General features: G+C 42.5%; 1 protein-coding gene across 2 annotated transcripts in view; it reads left to right on the top strand.

Annotated features, from left to right (window-relative positions):
- LOC118584362 (aminopeptidase O (putative)) overlaps nucleotides 1-19,465 on the top strand; it is a 317,174-nt gene that overhangs the window by 195,855 nt on the left and 101,854 nt on the right. For both annotated transcript variants that reach the window (XM_036188550.1, XM_036188551.1), the window contains 3 exons: nucleotides 9,313-9,415; nucleotides 9,928-10,035; nucleotides 18,545-18,588. In XM_036188550.1, coding sequence (XP_036044443.1) covers nucleotides 9,313-9,415; nucleotides 9,928-10,035; nucleotides 18,545-18,588 — 255 coding nt within the window. The remainder of the gene's footprint in view (nucleotides 1-9,312; nucleotides 9,416-9,927; nucleotides 10,036-18,544; nucleotides 18,589-19,465) is intronic.

The raw sequence follows: 19,465 nt of genomic DNA on the forward strand, positions 1-19,465 counted from the left end.
CAAGAGACGCTGGGTGACCTTGGGCCTAGATTAGACTCAGAAGCCGTTTCTGGTGTTGGGTGCTCAGAATATTGCAGAGGTCGCTGGAGTGAAAGCTGTCCCTCCTGTGTGAACAAGCACAGTGTGTCTTCCTCATTTCTCTCTGAATGTAATCCTGGCTATTTTCCCAATTATTAATGTTCGAGGCTCTTTGAAAAGCTGTGCACGTGCTACCTTATGTTTGCTACTAGCACCGAGCATTTGTCAATCATTGGGTGAATTTCTTTCCCTGATGGTGCTGTGGCAAGGGTCTTAACATTTGATGTTTGTGGACAGCATGAGATGTTGATCATAGTAGGGTGCAGTTGCCAAAGGACTGAGAATTCTAGCTGAGCTCCCAGCCACTCATCCTGCTGTGCATCCTGGTATGTGTCAGGCTGAAAATGAGGTGTGCCCCACACCCCTACCTCCAATACCTTATGTTGAGGATGCACTGCCCTCCACAACAGGGAAAGTATTCCTCTGCTGCTCCCACCTACGGACCATCTGCTCTTCCTTGAGTCAGGCTGGGGACGTCTTTCCTCTTCTCTCATGCAGAACTGTGTGTGCTGCTGGAGTTCAAGCTCTGCTCCTACCCTCCAAAACACAAGGGTAAGATAAACATGATGGTTTGATGATCTGAGTAGGATATGATGTTCTCTCTCCCTCCCTCCCCCCCCTCTCTCTCTGTCTCTCTCACATACACACAATAATAAAATAAAATTTATAAATTATACAATTAGAGAAGACAGAAAACAAAAATGGAAGACTTTTTGTACAGCATGGAAAAGGTGAATAAAGCGGCCTCTAGCCAAGTTGGCCAGACTGATTGGCTGGGGAATCCCAAGGATCCACCTTTCTCTGCTTCCCCAGCTCTGGAATTGTAAGCAAGTACCACCACACTTAGATTTTTTTCCCTCTTTAATGTGAGTTCTGAGGCTTGAACTGAGGTTCTCATTCGTGCAAGGCAAGTACTTTACCAATTGAGCAATCTTTCCAGCCCTGTTTTTATTTTTTGAAAGAATTTTAGACTTAAGGAAGTTTCCTATGTCCCTACTCTGTAGCCTGCCCAGTGACCTGCATAATGGCAGCCATGCCTTTCTGATGTTTGGCTTGTCTGAGGAAGGTCCAGCTGGTATTCTCTGGGTGTGGATCAGAATGAGTCCTCATAACAAGAGTAGCTTTGTACATCACTTAATATAGGCCAGGAGGAACTCTAGCTCAGTGGTCCTGGATGCTGCAGCCCACTATACACATGTTTGCCTCCAGAGGCCAGAGACTGACGTCAGCTTTTTTCTCTGACCTCTCTGCACCTTATACCTTAAGGAAGGATCTCCCTGTTCCGGCCAGTCTATCTAGCATGCTCCCTATCTCCACCTCTGGCGTTTGTGTTGGCACTGGGGTTCAGCCCATGCTTATAGTGAGCCGTCTCAACAGCCACCATCTCTTGTTTCTGCTGATGAAGGAGCTCTGCTTCATGGGGCTGCACATGCCAGAGGCAGTGTTCATGGCCAAATGCTTAACCAGCATGTATGTCCCCTGTTGGTTTTCAAGGTGCCTGTGGAGTTCAGATGGTACCTCAAGGCCAGTTTCTTCTTGGACAGAGTTTCACTTCCTCATTGTTAGGCTGTAAATGAAACTCTGCTCCTTGTTGGGGTGGCTACCTTTGACAAGCAGGCAGGGACCAGTGAGCGTACAGAGGCAGCTGGCACTCACATGTACAAGAGAGCATGCTGGCAGGTGATCTGTAAGAGCTAGGCAGGGCAGGCAGAACCAGACACCTAACTGTCTGAGCACCTCACAGAGGCAGTTGCCCTGCTTTCACCCTTGGTCATATAGCCTAGAAGGACCAGATCTTTCCTAAGGCACCTCGTTCCACATGGTACCCCTGTGTGTCAGATACCGCTGTCATTCAGGAAATACCAGGTGGCTTCTGTGAGAGTGCAGGAGAGGTAGAGGTAGGGTAGAGGCAAGAAAGGTCATGTTCACCTTAGTTGCTGTATTTGGTGCCAGGCACAACAGAAACCAAGAGTATTTGAGCCCAGATGACCTTGGTAACTTGATCACCCACATTCCATGCATGTCAGGCAAGGAGTAAACACTGGAATCTTCTGGCTGCAGCAGGACTAACAGTTTGCTTTTACGCAGTGGTTTTAGTTATGTGGACTTCATCATGGACTTGCAGTGAGGAAACAAAGCTTCCAGGAAGGGAAACAATGGGTCTCCGGTTCTCTCCTGAGGATTTTGCACAGCTGGGTGGGGGCCAGTCTCTCGAGGAAGCCCTTGAGTACAGCCTCTGCCTGGGTTCTGACTGGCTACTGATCAGCTTTGAGTTCTTCTCTAGGCCCCTATTTCTTCAGCTCTTAATGGGCATTCTCACAACCCTTTCCTCATCAGGTTCTTGTAAGGGAGGAGGACACACTGCAGGAGAGCATGACAGAGTGAATGGCACAGACACTCTGGCCTTCACCCAGGCCCTGATGCTGGTAGTACTGATCCAGCTTTCCATCCATCATGTGTGAGTCTGGGTATGGGTAATGGACTATAAAGGAAAGTTGATTTCAACACTATTGGTGAAATTAAGGCCACTCCACGTAGTTAAAAGGGAGTTTATTTTGTGGGGTAACTTACAAATGAAGGGATAGTTTACAGGGTCTGGGAAAGGTGTAGCACAGTCCAGTGGTGTTCTCTGGAGAACTCTGCTCAGTCTACCTCCAGCATCCAGGATCTAGGAACCAAGAGAGCTGGCCCATCTGGATCTCGAATCTTCAGGGTCCTCTCTGGACCCCGCCTTGTAGGTGTGACAGTTACCAAAGCCTCAATGAGGGTTGGAACTTCCATATCAAAGCTGGAATGGCTACCCACTACATCCCCCCCTTTTGTCTAAATAAGAAGGCTCTAACCTAATACAAGACTATATACAAAGGAATGGGTATCAAATATTGTCCAGGAGTAATGAGGGATAATGACCTAGATAAGATGGAACTACAACCAATGCGAACAATATCAAGCAAAAAACACATACTAAAATCCAGAGAAGGGTTAATGGTGTGTTACAAAGATAATTCCAAAAGGTGTCCTATTCCTAAAGAACCTGAATCTGATACTTAATATGTTCTATCTAAGATATTATATATATATAATATATATATACTAAGTTGTAACTGTAACTGCTAGTCTTCAATCCCATCAAAGACCTGAGAAGGAGTATAATGATACCTGAGAAATGGAAGATGGATGCAAGCAACTTTCGGGAATCTTGCAAGAGTAGACAGAGACAGCTGGCAGCCTGGACAGTCACCTAATGTTTCTCAGCATCGTTGGTGCATTCAAATTGGCTACAGGCCTAGAGTATCTGACAGAGCATTTCCAGAAGCAGGAATTCTGAAAGACCATCTTATCCTGTCTTGGCAGAGGTCAGAAGTCACTTGTCTTTGTGTCCTGCTTGTCCAGAAAGACAGCATTTGTATTGTCAGCAGTTGAGGCAAGGGCAGTTCTTTGCCCAGTAGGCCATTTTGTGCCAAGAAGACAAACTTCCAAATGAAAATGTCTTAGAAGCCCAACATTCTCTCAGGATCAAATTGGTGCTGCCAGGAGCAATTGTGTCTCACGTCAACAGAATTCTAAGTTATTTAAATGCCATATTCTCTAGGTCTATGAAATGTTTGAAGATTACCTGTCCATCCAACCTATGTATCTGTAAATCTGAATAACCTAACTAATATAACTATAGAGATGACAAACATAGGTGACTATAAATATATAAGTCTTAACTACCTAAATAACCTAAAGACTAAGGCTTCATGTAAACAAGGTAAACAGACTATAAGCAAATGTACGGTAAAGGATGATGACTTCAAAATTGTGACAATACACAAGATATTTATAACAGAGGGAGGAATGTATAGTGCAATATGTAATATGACAATAATCTTAAATATATGTCAATATACAGAATATCCTAAACAGAAGTAGAACATACATATAGTGTGACAGATATAAATTTACATTTGTATCAATATACAAATATTTCAAATAAGAGTAGAAATATATTACATTATAACAAATATAGTTATGTATTTGTATCAATATACAAATTATCTTAAACAGGAATATAAAAATAGTTTACATTTGTATCAACATATAAGAATCCATAACAGTGCAAATTATCTAATGCTGCTATTTTACTAAATTTGTTTACTAGTATATATAATAATCTACCATAATATCTTATACCTATCCATTCCACTTTTTATTCTGTTCCCTTTTTTTTGAGACCCTTTTTTTTCTTAAGGGGAATGCTGAGTCTAATATATTCTTCCACCCCCAACCCTATACCCATCATCCATAACCCTGAGAAATATGAAACCTTAGGGAGAAGGAGCATCATTTTCTTAGAATTGTTTCCTGCTGTTTAGGGGTTGATGGTTTCTCTGTTGGGTACTGTAAGAAAACTCAGATAGTTAAATCTCAGTTAGACTAACTGTAGATTCCACAGCAACTCTCGGAGTAATGGATAAGGTTGTCTGAAATTCTGGCAAGAAGTGTAGTATGATGATGATTACCATGGCATCATTCTGGATCGGGTAGAGTTGTTGTTGGGGCCCCATCTTCCTTCTGGAGACTTCAGAGATTGCTATTGGAAAAACTTATTTTTTATCAGAATGGAAGGTTTGGATTTAAAGATGACATGACATGTAAGAAAGGATTCCAAGAAATCAAGAGTAAGCATGGAGAGAATTAGAATCTTGAAGACAATGGCCCCTTTTTATTTGGTGTCCTTCTGTCCCACACCAGAGGGCTCTTCTGATATGGGACTGAAGAATCTCTCAACCTTTTCTTTTATCAATATGCTTGGGTTTTAGAGAAGGAGTGAGCCAGTTCCATCTCCAAAGCCAGCTTGGTTTATAATTGAGTTGGAACCACAACTTTTGTAGATTGATAGAGATATAGATGTTAGACAGTGAGATTTTACCATGTGTAGGTTGGTACCAGTAGATTCTTTCTTTCTGATGTAAACATCTGGATATCCAAGGCCTTATGATTTCTGGAAGATGGGTATTTCCATTATCCTGGAAAGACAAAAACAGAACCCTACCCCAACCTTTGATTGTTAAATTTTCTTACAACTTCAAAGAGATGTCACATTGGTGGATGATCTTTTACTTCTCCTCATCAAGGGGTTTCTCCTGTTCAAATCGAATTTTTATTAATTTTGTTGGTATCCATAGCTTTTTTTCTCCTGCAGAAACAAAAGCAAAACCCCTTCCCGAATGTAAGACATATCCAGGTTTCCATTCTGAGGTCAACACATCTTTGAAATAAACCAGTTGGTTTAGCTCTGGAATTTCGTCTGTCGTCCAATGTCTCTCCGCAGCTGTTGTTCCTTTCTCATCAGCATTGAGAAAATTCAAGGTTAATAAGGCACTATGCAATCTATTTCTAGGAGTCATTGTTACCTGTTGCTGTTTATTTAGCATATCTTTTAAAGTTCAGTTGGATCTTTCTATGACTGCTTGGCCTGTGGGGTTGTGTGGTATTCCTGTAACATGCTCTATATTGTAATAAGCAAAGAACTGCCTAATTTTATTGGAGACATATGCTGGGGCATTGTGTGTCTTAATTTATACAGGTATTCCCATGATGGCCATAACTTCTAATAGGTGTGTAATCACAGAATCAGCCTTTTCAGAACTCATAGGAGTCGCCCACTGAAATCCTGAATAGGTGTCAGTAGTATGGTATGTCTCTCACACAAGAAGCAGCTGGAAGGCAGGTAGTCTGGGCTACCATGGGGTTGAATTATGCCCATTGAAGAAGGTTTACCTTGGTTTATTCCCTTCCAGTCTCTGGGTGCACTGACTTGCTGCCTCATGGTTACAAGGTGGCTTGTACAGTTTTCTGTCATCTATAAGAGGAGAGTAAGTGGGTAGAAGTACAGTAGTAGTCATAACTTTCTGCTGTAAGAGAAGCAAAAGCTTCCTCCAAGCCCGACCCCCAGCTACTGCCCTCGTCTTGTGTCCCAGTCCTGTGTTTGTGCACACAAGTAGCAAACACCTTTCTACACTGGTGTCCCTAATCTGAGGAAAAGGGTGAGTACTGTTTTATTTGAATATTCTTTTTCTTAACTTTTTTTTTTCCTTTTTAGAATTTCATTTATTTGATTGGTTTTGTTGAAATAGAATCCCACTTTGTAGTTCTGGCTGGCTTCAAACTTTCTTCCTGCCCCAGCCTCTAAGATACTGGGATTTCAGGCATTCATCCGAATGCTCAACTTTTTCTTAACTTTAAATTGAAATATAACATGTGCAATGAAATGCACACATCTTTGCTAGATTACTCCAGGGTGTTGTACTATTTATCCACATAAAAACACTCTGCAATCATCTCAGAAATCTTCCTTTTAGCGTCTTTTACCCTCCTTAATGTTCCTACTGTTCCCATCTGTAGCCAGAAGTCAGTGTTGCTGGGTTCTAGACTTCTGGGAAGCAGAAGGTGGGCAGGTGCATCTATATGTGTCCCTGCTGGGTATGAGCTTCCTCTATGTGATTGTAAAAGGCAGACCCTATGTAGCATGAATCTTAAAGAGTTCTTATTAATAAGAACAAACCTGAGGCCAGTTATTGGGGTGAATGCTGGAAGATCAGAGAAGCAGAACAAGCCACAGCTATCTCACCTTGCTAGTTCCTCAGGTGATCCTGTTTCCTCAGGCTGCAAGCTTCTGTGTCCTCATTTCAATGGCTCTCAGCTGAACTGTGTTGCTCCAAAACCTGAATACTTCTCCAGCCAAAATGCTTAACTAACTAAATGCTTAACTAACCACATGCTTTACCCCTCCAGTTCCTGGTCCTCACGCCTTATATACCTTTCTCTTTCTGCCCCCACTCCCTGGGATTACAGGTTGGGTTTCTGGGATTAAAGGCGTGGGTCACAATGCTTGCTGTTTCTAAAGTGGCCTTGAACTCAGAGATCCACCTGGCTCTGCCTCCCAAGTGCTGGGATTAAAGGCATGTACACCACCACCGCCCAATTTCTGTTATGGCTTGCTCTGACCCATTTTCTAGCCACCATTTTTGGCTTTGTTCTAGGGGCTGTCTGTTCTCTGACCCCAGATATGTTTATTTCGGGGAACACACAATATTTCAGGGAACACAATACCCACCACAGACCTAGATTTGGCTCCTGCTTTTTCTGCACTTGTATCTGCATATAGCTGGCTCTGTGAACAGGTGGCAGGTATCCTTGAGACAGGAGCTCATGTCTCTGCTGATGGAGTGTCTTTCTTCATGAAAACCTCTTCCTGAGTCTTGCAGAGCTTGCTTGCCTGAGTTCTGCTTGCCCTAGCTCTGTGTCTACTTTAACAGAAATCTCTGAGGACTTGTGTGCCTGATAGGGATGTTGTCAACATAAAAGATCTGCCTAAATAATTGTTCATTTGAAGAAGAGGGAAGAGGAGATTTTGAGAGGGGGTTTATGAAAGGACATTTTTTAGACAAAGGGGAAACAGCCATTAAAGGTGTCATTGGGAACTGGAGCTGGAAGCCAGCCTGTAGACAAAGGTTTTCATCACTGTCTCCTCCTCTTCAGTAGCCTTAGTTCTGAGCTCAAAACCATAGGAAACTTGAAGCTAGTCCTTCACCACTGGGGCTGGACAGCCTGATATGAATTCATGTGGCCTCTTGAGAAACTGTCCTTCCCATAGAAGGGGGATGGGATCTCCCTGGCAAAGCTACTGTGGCTTTCCTCATTCAGTCAGTCAGTCATCTGGTCTTAAGAAGGACTTGAGAACAGAGGCCTGAGCTGATGCGTGTCAGTGGACTCACAAAGACAAAGGGGGCAGGTGATTCTTGAGTGTGTTCATGTAAGTCATCCCGGGACAAAGGAGAGTCAGCTCCCATGGCTGTTCATTCTTACGGCCTCTGCTCCCAAGACCTGCCAGTTTGGGCCTTGTGTCTGCTAGAACTATGTTCTGGGATATTCCACTAAGACTTACTAAGGGGTTCTTTTTGTAAAACAGTTAGAATATCTTATTATATTGAAGAAGTAATTATTTATATTCATCACCCTCTTTTGAGAAGTTTGCATAGGACCTAGAGATGTAAGTAGAATTACTTCCATTTTACTAGTTAATAAATTGAAGGTTAGAGAGCTTCTGAAACCTTTTAGTGGTTAATAGATAATAGGAATAAAGGTTAAGTTGGGTGTGGTGGTGCATCCCCCTGAGCAGCCTTGGGAGACAGGCAGTGGCAGCCCTGTCAACAAAATGGATTCTGGGCCAGCCAGACTCAACACAGTGAGACTTATCTCAATAGTCACAAAAGAAGACAAAGAAGAAAGGTTGGTAATCCATCATCTTGCTCAGATCTCTGTACCTGGCACTGGGCTTCTCCACCTTCACAAATGAAGCCTCACCTGTCTGTGCTGGCTCCTTGTCACCTGGCATTAACACGTTCTTCCATGTTTGTCCAGGAGGCCCAGAAAGCTACGCATACTGTCTGTCACTTACTTTGATCTTCACTGTGTGAAGAGCCTCAAAGAATCTATTACATTTTAGGAAACAGAAGTTAAAAAAATTTTTTTTTACAGACTTAAAGCTGAGCAAATGGTAGAAAGTACCCTGCTGGATAATGAGACACTGGTTTAATCTACATGACACCACAAGCTCACAGCAAAGCATCACACCCTGGGTACAGACCTCATTTATGAAATAAGTATGTCATCACTAATGCTGTGCCCCAAACAAAAGCTTCTTGGGACCTTTCCTGTGCTTTTATGCTTCTCAAGTGGGTTCAGGATACCAGTATGTCCTAAAGGAGACTTAATTATTGAATGTAGATTCTGAAATGGGAACACTAGGGCTCTCTACAATTAATGAACGCACACGCGCACGCACGTGTGTGCACACACACACACTCACTCATACTCATTCACACTCACAACTTTACCAAGTGAGCTACAGTTATCTCGCAGCCCAGGTTCCTCACCAAAAAAGGGTTTACACTGATAAATAATTTATATTAGAGCTTAAGATTCCTGGAGGGACTGGCAGGCTTTCATCTTGGATAAGGTGCCATAAAATATTGCCAATAACCAACCTCAGTTTTCCAGACTGAGTATAAATCCTTCTTGCTGAGTATGTGACTTTGTAATGTAAACTGTTTTCAATTATACCTGGAACTACTGACCTGAGGGAAGACACAGCTACTCAAGTTCGAAAATAAGAGATTGAGAGGGAATAGTCCAGTTGGGTATGAATGTCCTGTACTTAGACAAGTGACCACTATGTCGTTTTAGACCCAACAAAGAGGAGACTGGCCATGTGAGTGCTTCAGGCGCGTCTGTTGTCAAGTATGGACTCAATCCAGAGAAGGGCTTCATGCAGGTTCATTACTTAAAGGTAAGTATGCCTGATGGCTACTGCCATTTGTTACAGGATTGCACTCCTGAAGCCAGAGAGCTGAACAAGATGAGTAACATGGCTGAAGCAAAGAAAAGGGCTCCACCTCTATAATGGCATATCAGTGAGCCTAGACTGAGAACTCACAAAGCAATACACTAAAAGCCTTTGAACAAGGCCATGTTCAGAAGAACTTAACCTAAGAAAGTCCCGTTTCCTGCTGCAGATGAGTAGAGGCCAGAACAGAAGGCACCTCTGGACCTGGTGTGAAAGGTCTGGGCCTCTCCTCTCTTGCAGAGTCCACGCAGAGGTGCTGATGACATTAACAAAGTTGTTGAGATCTCTGAAGTTCACCCTGCATTTCCAACCCCAGCCTCCCTGGTCAGAATATGAAAAGCACCTGAGCCATAGAAGGCAGCATGTTCTGGATGCACTAATACATTATACTAATGTAAGCAATTTTGTGATGAACCCTGATGCCAACTTATGGTCTTTCTTCTTTCTTCTACCAGGGCTACTTCCTTCTTCGATTCCTAGCCAGAACACTTGGAAGGGAAACTTATTTTTCATTTTTAAGGAAATTTGTACACCTGTGTCATGGGCAGTTGATTCTTTCACAGGTAAACTCACTGCACACAACTGGAGAGGCTGCAGCATATGGGGATTAGATTATGTCAGCACTGGAAAGTAGAGAAGTTACAGTTATATATACTGGGAGAAAGAGGTTAGTGATGTGGGCTCGAAGGATGTATGTTTGGGGAATGTGAGCCCCTGGTAGTATAGGAACCTGCTGTAGACTCCAGCTGTTCATCACCATATAAGCAGCTGCATACTAAGTGGGCTTATAAAACCAAACAGTCCTGCTGGAGGCATCTGGGCAAGCTTCTCTCCTTCTGATGCTGCCACCTCAGACTCACCCTGGCTAGCAGCTCAGTGTACTTACTGTGCAAGCATAAAAGCTAGAGTTCAATTCCCAGCACCCACACAGCAATCTCTGATCCCACATACTCCTGTAACACAGCACCAAGGGGTCACAGAGACAGGGGAGTCATTGGGGTCTATCGGTTACAAGTCCAGATGAGAAAAACGAAACCTGGGTTCAGGAGGAAACCCCATCTCCAGGGAACAAGGGTGACAGTGTTACAGGAGGACACCAAACACTGTGACCTCCTCTACACACACACACACACACACCAAAACAATGCCCAAAACAGCAGCAAAAGCCATTTGAGTTAAGTGTTTTTGCCATTTTACACTGTTGAATAGCATTCTTTCATTGCTTTATTTGGTGTGTGTGTGTGTGTCTGTGTGTGTGTGTGTGTCTGTGTGTGTGTGTGTGTGTGTGCACGTTTAGGTCAGAGGGCAACATGTTCTCTCCTTTCCCCATGTGGGTCTCAGGATTGAACTTGAGTCATAAGGCTTAAGCATCAAGTGCCATTACCTACTACTGAACCAGCTCAGGGACCTGCATGCCTTTTGAAAATTTACATCTTGCTCAAATTTTGGTAAAGGATATATAAAATAAAATTTGACATTATGATGTGCAGCTTGGTGGGGTTGAGCCCCACTCACTTTTCTGTCCCAGCAACAAGCGTGTATCTCTGTAACATTCCATCTCTCTACACTGGCTTTTTATGTGGGTGCTTAGAGATCTGAACTCAGGTCCTCATGCTTATGTGGCATGTGCTTTGCCAACTGAGACAGCTTCCCAGCCATGATAAGGTTAATTCTTTGAGCAAAATGCTCTGCAGAATTGCCTGCCTTTACATTCTCACTGATTTCCCTGTGTACTTGTCAACTTTTGTCAATTTCTGCATTTTCTTGTTGTTATTTTATTTTTGCTTTGTTTGTTCTTTTGAGAGAAGGTTTTATTCTGTAGCCCAGGCTAGCTTTGACTCTAATCCTCCTGCCTCCTGACTTATATGTGCTTTTAAAATTTCATTTACCCAAGTTTAGTGAAAAAGGAAACCAAAGTGAACATTCTAAGTTCACAACAGTGTGAGAGGGAGCTTTCGCTAGATAATTCTGATAAGAAGCATCGTTACAGATATGGTGCTGTGATTCCAAGTGTGATTTCCCATCATGCTTGTTCCCAAGGAAAAGGAGGTACACTGCTTAATCCCTTGAGTTTCAACCCAGCCTGGTTACAAAGCAAGTTCCAGGCTAGCCAAGGCCAGAATGAGACCTGTCTCAAAAGCCAAAGCAGAAATGAAGTTTGGTTTGTTTGTTTGTTTGTTTTTAAAGAGGAAATAGCAATGCTATGCTTCTGTTATCCCCTCAATCCTCACATTTTAGTTGTTACTGTTACATTGCTGGGTTTTGCTTTGCCAACATAAAGGATTTTAGTATTTGCCACCACTTAACCATGCTTCTAGATTCATGAATATTTTATTTTGATCTAGCTCTTTGTTGGCTCAATTTCATTATCAAATTGATGTTCAAGTTGCAGCTTCCCAGGCTGTGTGGTTTCTGAGTTCTTACTGCTTGAGAATGCATGTCTCCTGTCTGTGTTCAAATCACATAAAAGCTAGATTTAAATATTCCTGGGCCACGTATTCATTCCTTGGAACTTGATAGATATTGCTCAACTGCCTTTTAGATCAAACTGCTGTGAAATTTTTTAAAGTTGCCTGTTTTTTCCCTGTTTATATCATGTAGATGGCAGAAGACATTTTTATCTTTGTGTTCAGTGATTTAACTAAAACTGAGTGAGTATACATTGTAGTTAGAGGTTTCCTGCCTGGCCCACAGTCATGACAAATCTCTCTTACCCACCAGTCCCACAGTCGCTCAGACCCAACCAAGAAAGCACACAGAGACTTATATTGTTTACAAACTGTATGGCTGTGGCAGGCTTCTTGTTATCTACTTCTTCTATCTTAAATTAACCCATTTCTATTAGTCTATAAGTTGCCATGTGGCTCGTGGCTTACTGGCACCTTACATCTCGCTTGTCATGGCGGCGGCTGGCAGTGTCTCCCACTCAGCCTTCCACTTCCCACAATTCTCCTCCTCCTTGTCCTGCCTACCCTATCCTTCCTGCCTGGCTACTGGCCAGTCAGCACTTTATTTATTTTAACCAATTAGAGCAACACATTTGACATACAGAACATCCCACAGCAAAACATGACTATTTCAAAGAATTGTTTCACATTGGCCAGGGGGAGGGAGTGCATGTATGTGTGTTTGGGTATGCCCTGGTACAAATGTGGAGTACAGTGGACTATTGTGGGACTCTGTTCTCTACTTCTACTATGTAGGGTTTGGGTATTAGACTCAGGTCCTAAGGTTTGGCAGCAAGCTTCTTCACCTTCCGAGCCATCTCACAGGCCTTGGAATGCACGATTCTGCATTATTCCTTTTCCCTGGAAAACACTGTACTTTTTAAGTCTTAGATTTTAAGTGCAGTTGTCTTAAATATGCTTTGTCTTGCTTTTGTTTTGTTGTTCAGTTTTTCAAGACAGGGTTTCCCTATGTAGCTCTGACTGTCCTGGAACTCGCTCTGTAAACTAGGCTGGCTCAAAATGACAGAGATCCACCTGCCTCTGGCTCCAGAGTGCTGGGATTAAAGGCATGCTGTACCACTGCCTGACTAAGTATGCTTTGTTTTGTCTTGTGTTTTGAGATAAGGATCTTGTCGTGTAGCCCAGGCTAGTTTTGAATTTGTGATCCTTCTGCCTCCACCTCCTGGAAATACAGGCCTGCATCACCATGTTTGACCTCAGCTACATCTTTGCTCACATTCGTTTCCCCTTGTAAGGTTCTGAGTTCTCTGTTACGTCTTCTTTGTCTGGTGTACATACGTTATTAGATAATTACTTTCCTCTTTCTTGTCTTCATCCCATTTTTCTCTCAGGCATCTCTCTTTATTATTAAATAGCCTTTTTTTCTTTTTCTTTTGAGACAGTCTCAGTTAGCCCAGGCTGGCTTCAAACTCCTAATGGGACGGAGACAACCTTGATCTTCTGATCTGCCTCTCCACCTCTTAAGGACTGGAATTGCAGCATGTATCACCACACCTGGTCATGGGTGCATGATAGACAAGTACTTGCCCAATTAAACTGCAAGCCTAGCACTTAATGTCATTTTCTTTAGTGTTTTTGCTTTGCTCTTTATAGATTAATATTCCTGAAACGGTGTTGTTATGGTGCTTAGTTTTCTTTCCTGGAATCAGAATCTTTTCTTTTCATTTTGTTGTCTTGTCATCTTTAGCCTATAATTTTTGGTTATTGTTGCTAGTTTTGTTTGTTCTCCTAATGTAAAACATTGTGGGGGAGCTGTTTCTGCTCCTTGGGTTATGTTTTTCTTCAGCATGAGTTTTTTCTCTTAGCTTCTTGTGCTCCTCTCTTCACATGGTTTGTGTTCATTCTCACTGTTGCTTTTCTCTCAGCATGGATAGCACAGCTCTGACCTTTTATTTAATCTCATGTGTGCTGGAACTTTGTCTTTGATTCCTTTCCCAGCTCACCTAAGACTTGTTTTTCCAACCCCTCTAGGCTGTCGTCTGACAGGTGGATATTATGGGTGGGGATGTGGCCTAGTGCTGCAGCAGTTCCATTGAGCATTTGTTGGAAGGATTTGACCTCGCCCTCCTGAAACATTGCTAACTTCTCATGACCCTTGTACTCGCAGTGTCTCTGTTGCCCTTCCAGATCAGGGTGGTGCCTGAGCACCCAGCTGTCCTCAGTGGCTTATTCCCACCCTTGTGCATCTCTCCAGCAAGTGCTCCAGGCCCTCCAGAGCTAGGAAAGAAGATTGGTACATCCCTATCTCTTTGCAAATGTGTAGGTGTTTGAGAATTTGTGAGGTCTGGGCAATTCAGCTCCCCAACTTCAAAGCCTGAGAGTGGGGGAGGTGTGGCGTGTTCCCTAGAATCTGGCAGAATCGCTTTTCTTTTCCCTACCTCCTCTCTTTGGAGTTTGTGCCATCCTTATTTGGAAACTGTTGGGCATGCTTTTGCTTTTTTTTTTTTTTTTTTTTTTTTTTTTTTTTTTTTTTTTTAGTTAGTTAAAATAATTGGTATGAATTGTGTGGATTGTGTTTTCATTTACCCTGATACTTAGTTACAGTGTGCTCAGCTTCGTCATCCCTTTCCTTGTGAACTCTACTCCTGTGCAGTATTTCAGTATTGTCAGCTTTCCAGGCTATGGCCACAGTGATCAATCCTAAAACTCCTCATAGAAACCACTACTCCTGTGTCATTCTTAAGCTAAAGGCAATTGATCTGGTAGAATCTACATGCACCTACATTTTAGTGAATATTTTCACTAGATCCAAAAATTAATTGCCAGATTAACCACTGGACACATTTGGAGTTTGTTTGTTTTTTAAACAAGTAATGGCTAATTTAGTGTTGTTAGGTGTTAAAAAGAAGTGGTCTGGGACTGATCTGATTAGCATGCAGTTTATTAGAACAGTAGGAGCTGACAGTGCATCCTAGAGGACTGTCCCTTGCTTGGTGGGGGCTTCTTGCCCCTCAGGTTCCAGGTAAAGCCCCTCTCCAACAATACCTTTATTTTTCCCTTTGGGTTTCATATGTTTCAGGCATACTACAAAAATGGCACATTGGGACCCCTGTTGTTGTCAGGAGCCCTCCTTGTCCAATTGTAATGTCGACTTCCTACTTAGAACTCTGAGCACAGTGAAGAGAAAGGAGGAGATGGTGAGGGAAGACAGCTTCCCGAGGGCACACTCATTCTGGTTCAGCAGTGGCTAGAAAGTACAAGTCTACCCAGGGCAACAGCAGCCTACAAGAGGAAGCAGGAAAGCTAGTTTTGTGTGGTTAATTTGAGTTTCTAATTGGAGTAAGAGGAACTAACTGAATCCATTCTCTTCATAGACGCTTAAGAGACTTCACACTAGAAACAAGCATCTCAAATTGGGTGGAGCACAAGACAGAATGTAGAAAGCACATCACAAATCTCAGGGGGCATCTTGAAGATGCCCAGTGTGTTTGGTCTATGCGATATCAGGCACTGGTTGGAAGCCTCCAGCTAGCTACCGAGCTGCCTGCCATTCTAAGCTTGGAGGTAGGAATCGGCAGATGCTCTAGAATAGTAACTGACTAGGACACCATCTTTTTTAAAATAAAAAGGGGGGGGGGTTCATAGGGACCTTCTTGACTGCCCCATATCTACCCAGAGTTCCAGATCCCTGTGCTTATACTCCTATCAGAAAGGGAGGGGCTGCGAAGCTAGTTGTAACTTGAAAATGTGAAAGGGTAAAATTAAAGTTAACTCCGAATTTCCTGCTTCTCAAGCAATTAAATTCTTCCCCCTTGTTATTAAGTTAATGTCATCTCCCCCCCCACACACATAATTGAGCATAAATTACTAGGAAAATAGGAGATAAGTTTGTAGGTACCATATAGACATAATGGGGTAAAATTAGTAAGAAGTTATAATTATGAGTTATAATTACATAGTTATAGTTCTTGGATTTTTAAGAATCAAAAAATCAAAATCTTAATACGTCAGTGATCCACTAATACAGTGATTTACAAAGAGATCTATTAATTAGATCATGATAAATAAATGTTTAATGCAACATTTTACAAAATATTTTTTAAATAATAGGTGAATACTCTACTACTAACCTAGTTCCTTAGTCCCAGTAATTTTTAAAATAATAGAAATAATGACTTTAAGACCCTCAGGCAAGGCTCAGGTGGATGTAAAGTTCTTGCTGTGCAAGCATGAGGACCAGGTTTGTCCCCAGAACCCATGTATAGAAGCCAGCCATCTCTTGTAATTGCAGGAGGAGACAGACAAGATTTTGGGAGATTGCTGACCAGTCTGTCTGGCCTAGGCCAAGTGAGAGAACCACTCTCAACAAAGTGGATACACCTGAGGAATGATATCCAAGGCTGACTTCCGGTCTCCACATTCACAAATGCATAGCCCTCACCCCACACAAAAGAACCTCAAGGGAAAAAAAATTCTTCACATTCTAAATACTAGTATTGTTTTTCTTGAGCAGGCTTTTCTGTATGTCCACTGTAGGTACATTTGTGAGGCAGTAAACAATCCAGGGCTGCCACCTCCCATTTCACTGCATCCATTGGTCTCCAAGTGGTGGCAATGTTTGCAGAGGTTGTGGAACCCTTATAAGTCAGGACCTAGCTGTCAGAAGTAGGCTCCTGAGAAGAGTGGGCATACCATAGCCGTTCTGGCTCCAGCCCCTGCTTCCTGCGTCCTCCTCTGTAACATGTGAACAAGCCACCACCATTGCAGAACTCCAGTCACCATGCCATAATAGGCCTCAAAAATTATGAGCCACAGTAAGCCTCTCCTCTATTAAGTTGTCTGTGTGAGGGATTTTAGTCACAGTGTTGTAAGAGAAATCTTTCACTAGTTCTTTCATTGAGGAACCTTTCACCTCTGGAAAGATGCCCCCCCCCATAAGCCCACAGGCTGGCTTTGCTCATGCAGTGATGGCTGGACTCAGTGTGATGATGGAAAAGGAGAACCTTGCCATGCACACTGCTCTGCAGTCACTTAACTCTGCTGTCCAATCTGCTGTGTTGCAAAGGTCTGGACTGTTCCTCCCATCCCCTGCTCTGGTAGTGTGTGCTGACTTGGGCTTTCACTTGAAAGACTACTTTTTAACTTTTTTGTTTTGTTTTGTTTTGTTTTTGTTTTTTGGAGACAGGGTTTCTCTGTATAGCTTTGCACCTTTCCTGGTTCTCGCTCTGTAAACCAAGCTGGCCTCGAACTCACAAAGATCTGCCTGCCTCTGCCTCCCGAGTGCTGGGATTAAAGGCATGCGCCACCACCGCCCGGCTTAACTTTTTTAAAATGTATTTATTTTTGTGAATTTCATGTATGAGCACTGTACTTTTTTTAAAGCAGGGATTCACACAGCTAACCTGAAGCTCCAATTGATTCTCTTGCCTCTGCCTCCTGAGTACTAGGATTACGGGCATGGGCTATCACGAATGCCTTAAAAGTTTTTCTCTTTGTTAAATCTTCAAGGATAAACAGGTGTTGTGGCTCACATCTATGTGCGGTCTGAATCTGGAGGATCAGCATGGGCTACAAATCGAGAAACTGTCTCAAAAAGAAAAGTGACTGTACAAACTTAGAAAAACAGGAAACAAAGTTGTATTCGTTGCTATATTAAAAGGAAATTGTGTAATGTTGACATAGCAAAATATCCTATGCATAAAAAAGTAAAAGTGAAAACAAGAAAAAACCCTCCAGATAAAGATCCTATTCACTGTTTAATGTCATTATAGCAAAAATGTTATGCTTCCTGCTTGCTTTTTCTTCTTTTGTGTCCTCTAACCCATCTGACATTCAGATGGTGAGAAGTTTATGCTGGAGTTTGCATTCAGCAAATAAAAAGACAGAGCAGAAAAGCCCAGTTAAGTCTTAACTTTAAGTAAACAATCATTTTTAGTGTATTTATCTTCTAGTTTAACTACTTGGCCTATATCTGACAACACTAGTCAAGACCCAGTGAGGATTCCAGAGATGGATGGGAAAGGTGGCCACAATCAAAGTATAAATTAGATACAAACAGGCATCCATATTTGAACTTTTAGGTCCATGATATTGTGGTTATTCCTGACAGAGTCCTTATATTTTAGAGAGATTTACAAAGCATTTATGGATAACATTGTATAATATTCAGGATTTCTTAATATAGTTCTAAAGGGAGGAAAGATGGATGGGACAAGGCAGGTTAGCTCGCGTAATTTGAACAGGGTGGTTAATTATTCTACTTTGCTTTTATTTGAAATTTTCCACAATAAAAGAAAGTAGCTTGGGAAAAAGGTGTAAGTCATGACATGGTACTGTTACACATCCTTAGATGTCCTATGACTGCACAGACACAGGAGAAGAAAAGGGACTGAGTTTCAGACTGGGACCATCTTTTGTAGCTCAGCTGGTTCTTGCCCTATTGAGTCTGGCCTCTTTCCAGAGCACTGCATGTGTAACAGGTTAGTCGTGGATCTCTAGGCATTGAGGGAGACTTCATGGCGAGTGCATGGGAAAGTAAGGGGGCAGTTCTTTTATGTGTGGTCAGACCCTAGGTGCATTGAACAGTTGATGTTTGGTTGCTGGCACAGTTGGGCAGCTAGTTACTGGTGGACAGCTTTCATGGTTTGCTTTCTTCTTATTTCAGGATTTCCTTCAAATGCTGTTGGAGAGCATTCCAGAAGACAAAAGGTGAGGACCAGTATAGGAATTAAGAGCCCCATTTCACTTTTAATGTTGAAAAGATCCTGTAGATGTAACTGTCTTATTAAATAAGAAACACAGAACTAAATACAGAATTAAAAGCCCAAGAGGTCAGAGCAATAGCAGAGAGCTGAGACTTAAAACGTCTTCTTACCCTTCCTGCTGCTGCTGTCCTTCCCCTCAGCAAGCCTGGCAGCGAAGGGTGAGAAAGGCGGTTGAAAGTCTCCTGTAGCACATATGTAGTCTGAGAACAACTTTGTGGAGTGGATTATCTTCCTTCCACCCTTAGTGTGAGCTCCAGTGATTGAACTCAGATCATCAGGCTGGCACAGTGAACCTTTACCCATGAAGCCATCTTACTGAACAAACACTCTTTTTTAAATAGAACAGAAACATGCAAATATGAAGCTAATCTGTACATCATGCAAAGTCCATGTACTTGATAGATTCCTTGACTCCTGCCCTTCTGCATTCATTCACAAAGATGGCCTGCAGCTTCAGTGACTTGGCAGGACAATCAGCTTGTCAGGAGGCTGCACTGAGGAACAGCCTTGTGTGGAAGGCCTTAAATGTTTCAGCTTAGCATCCTGATTTTGTTGTTATTTGTTTATTTGTTTAAGCAGACATATTGTGATGGTGTCTTAAGTAAAGTGAGTTATCATTGCTGTGATAAAACACCATGACTAAACCACTTGGGTAGGAAAGTGTTTATTTGGCTCACACTTCCACATCACTGTTCATCACTGAAGGAAGTCAAGATACGAACTGAAACAGGGCAGGAACCTGGAGTCAGGAACTGATGCAGAAGCCATGGAGGGGTGCTGATTACTGGCTTGCTCAGCCTGCTTTCTAATAGAACCCAGGA

This window comes from Onychomys torridus, chromosome 5, assembly GCF_903995425.1.
Source record: "Onychomys torridus chromosome 5, mOncTor1.1, whole genome shotgun sequence".
Taxonomy (NCBI): domain Eukaryota; kingdom Metazoa; phylum Chordata; class Mammalia; order Rodentia; family Cricetidae; genus Onychomys; species Onychomys torridus.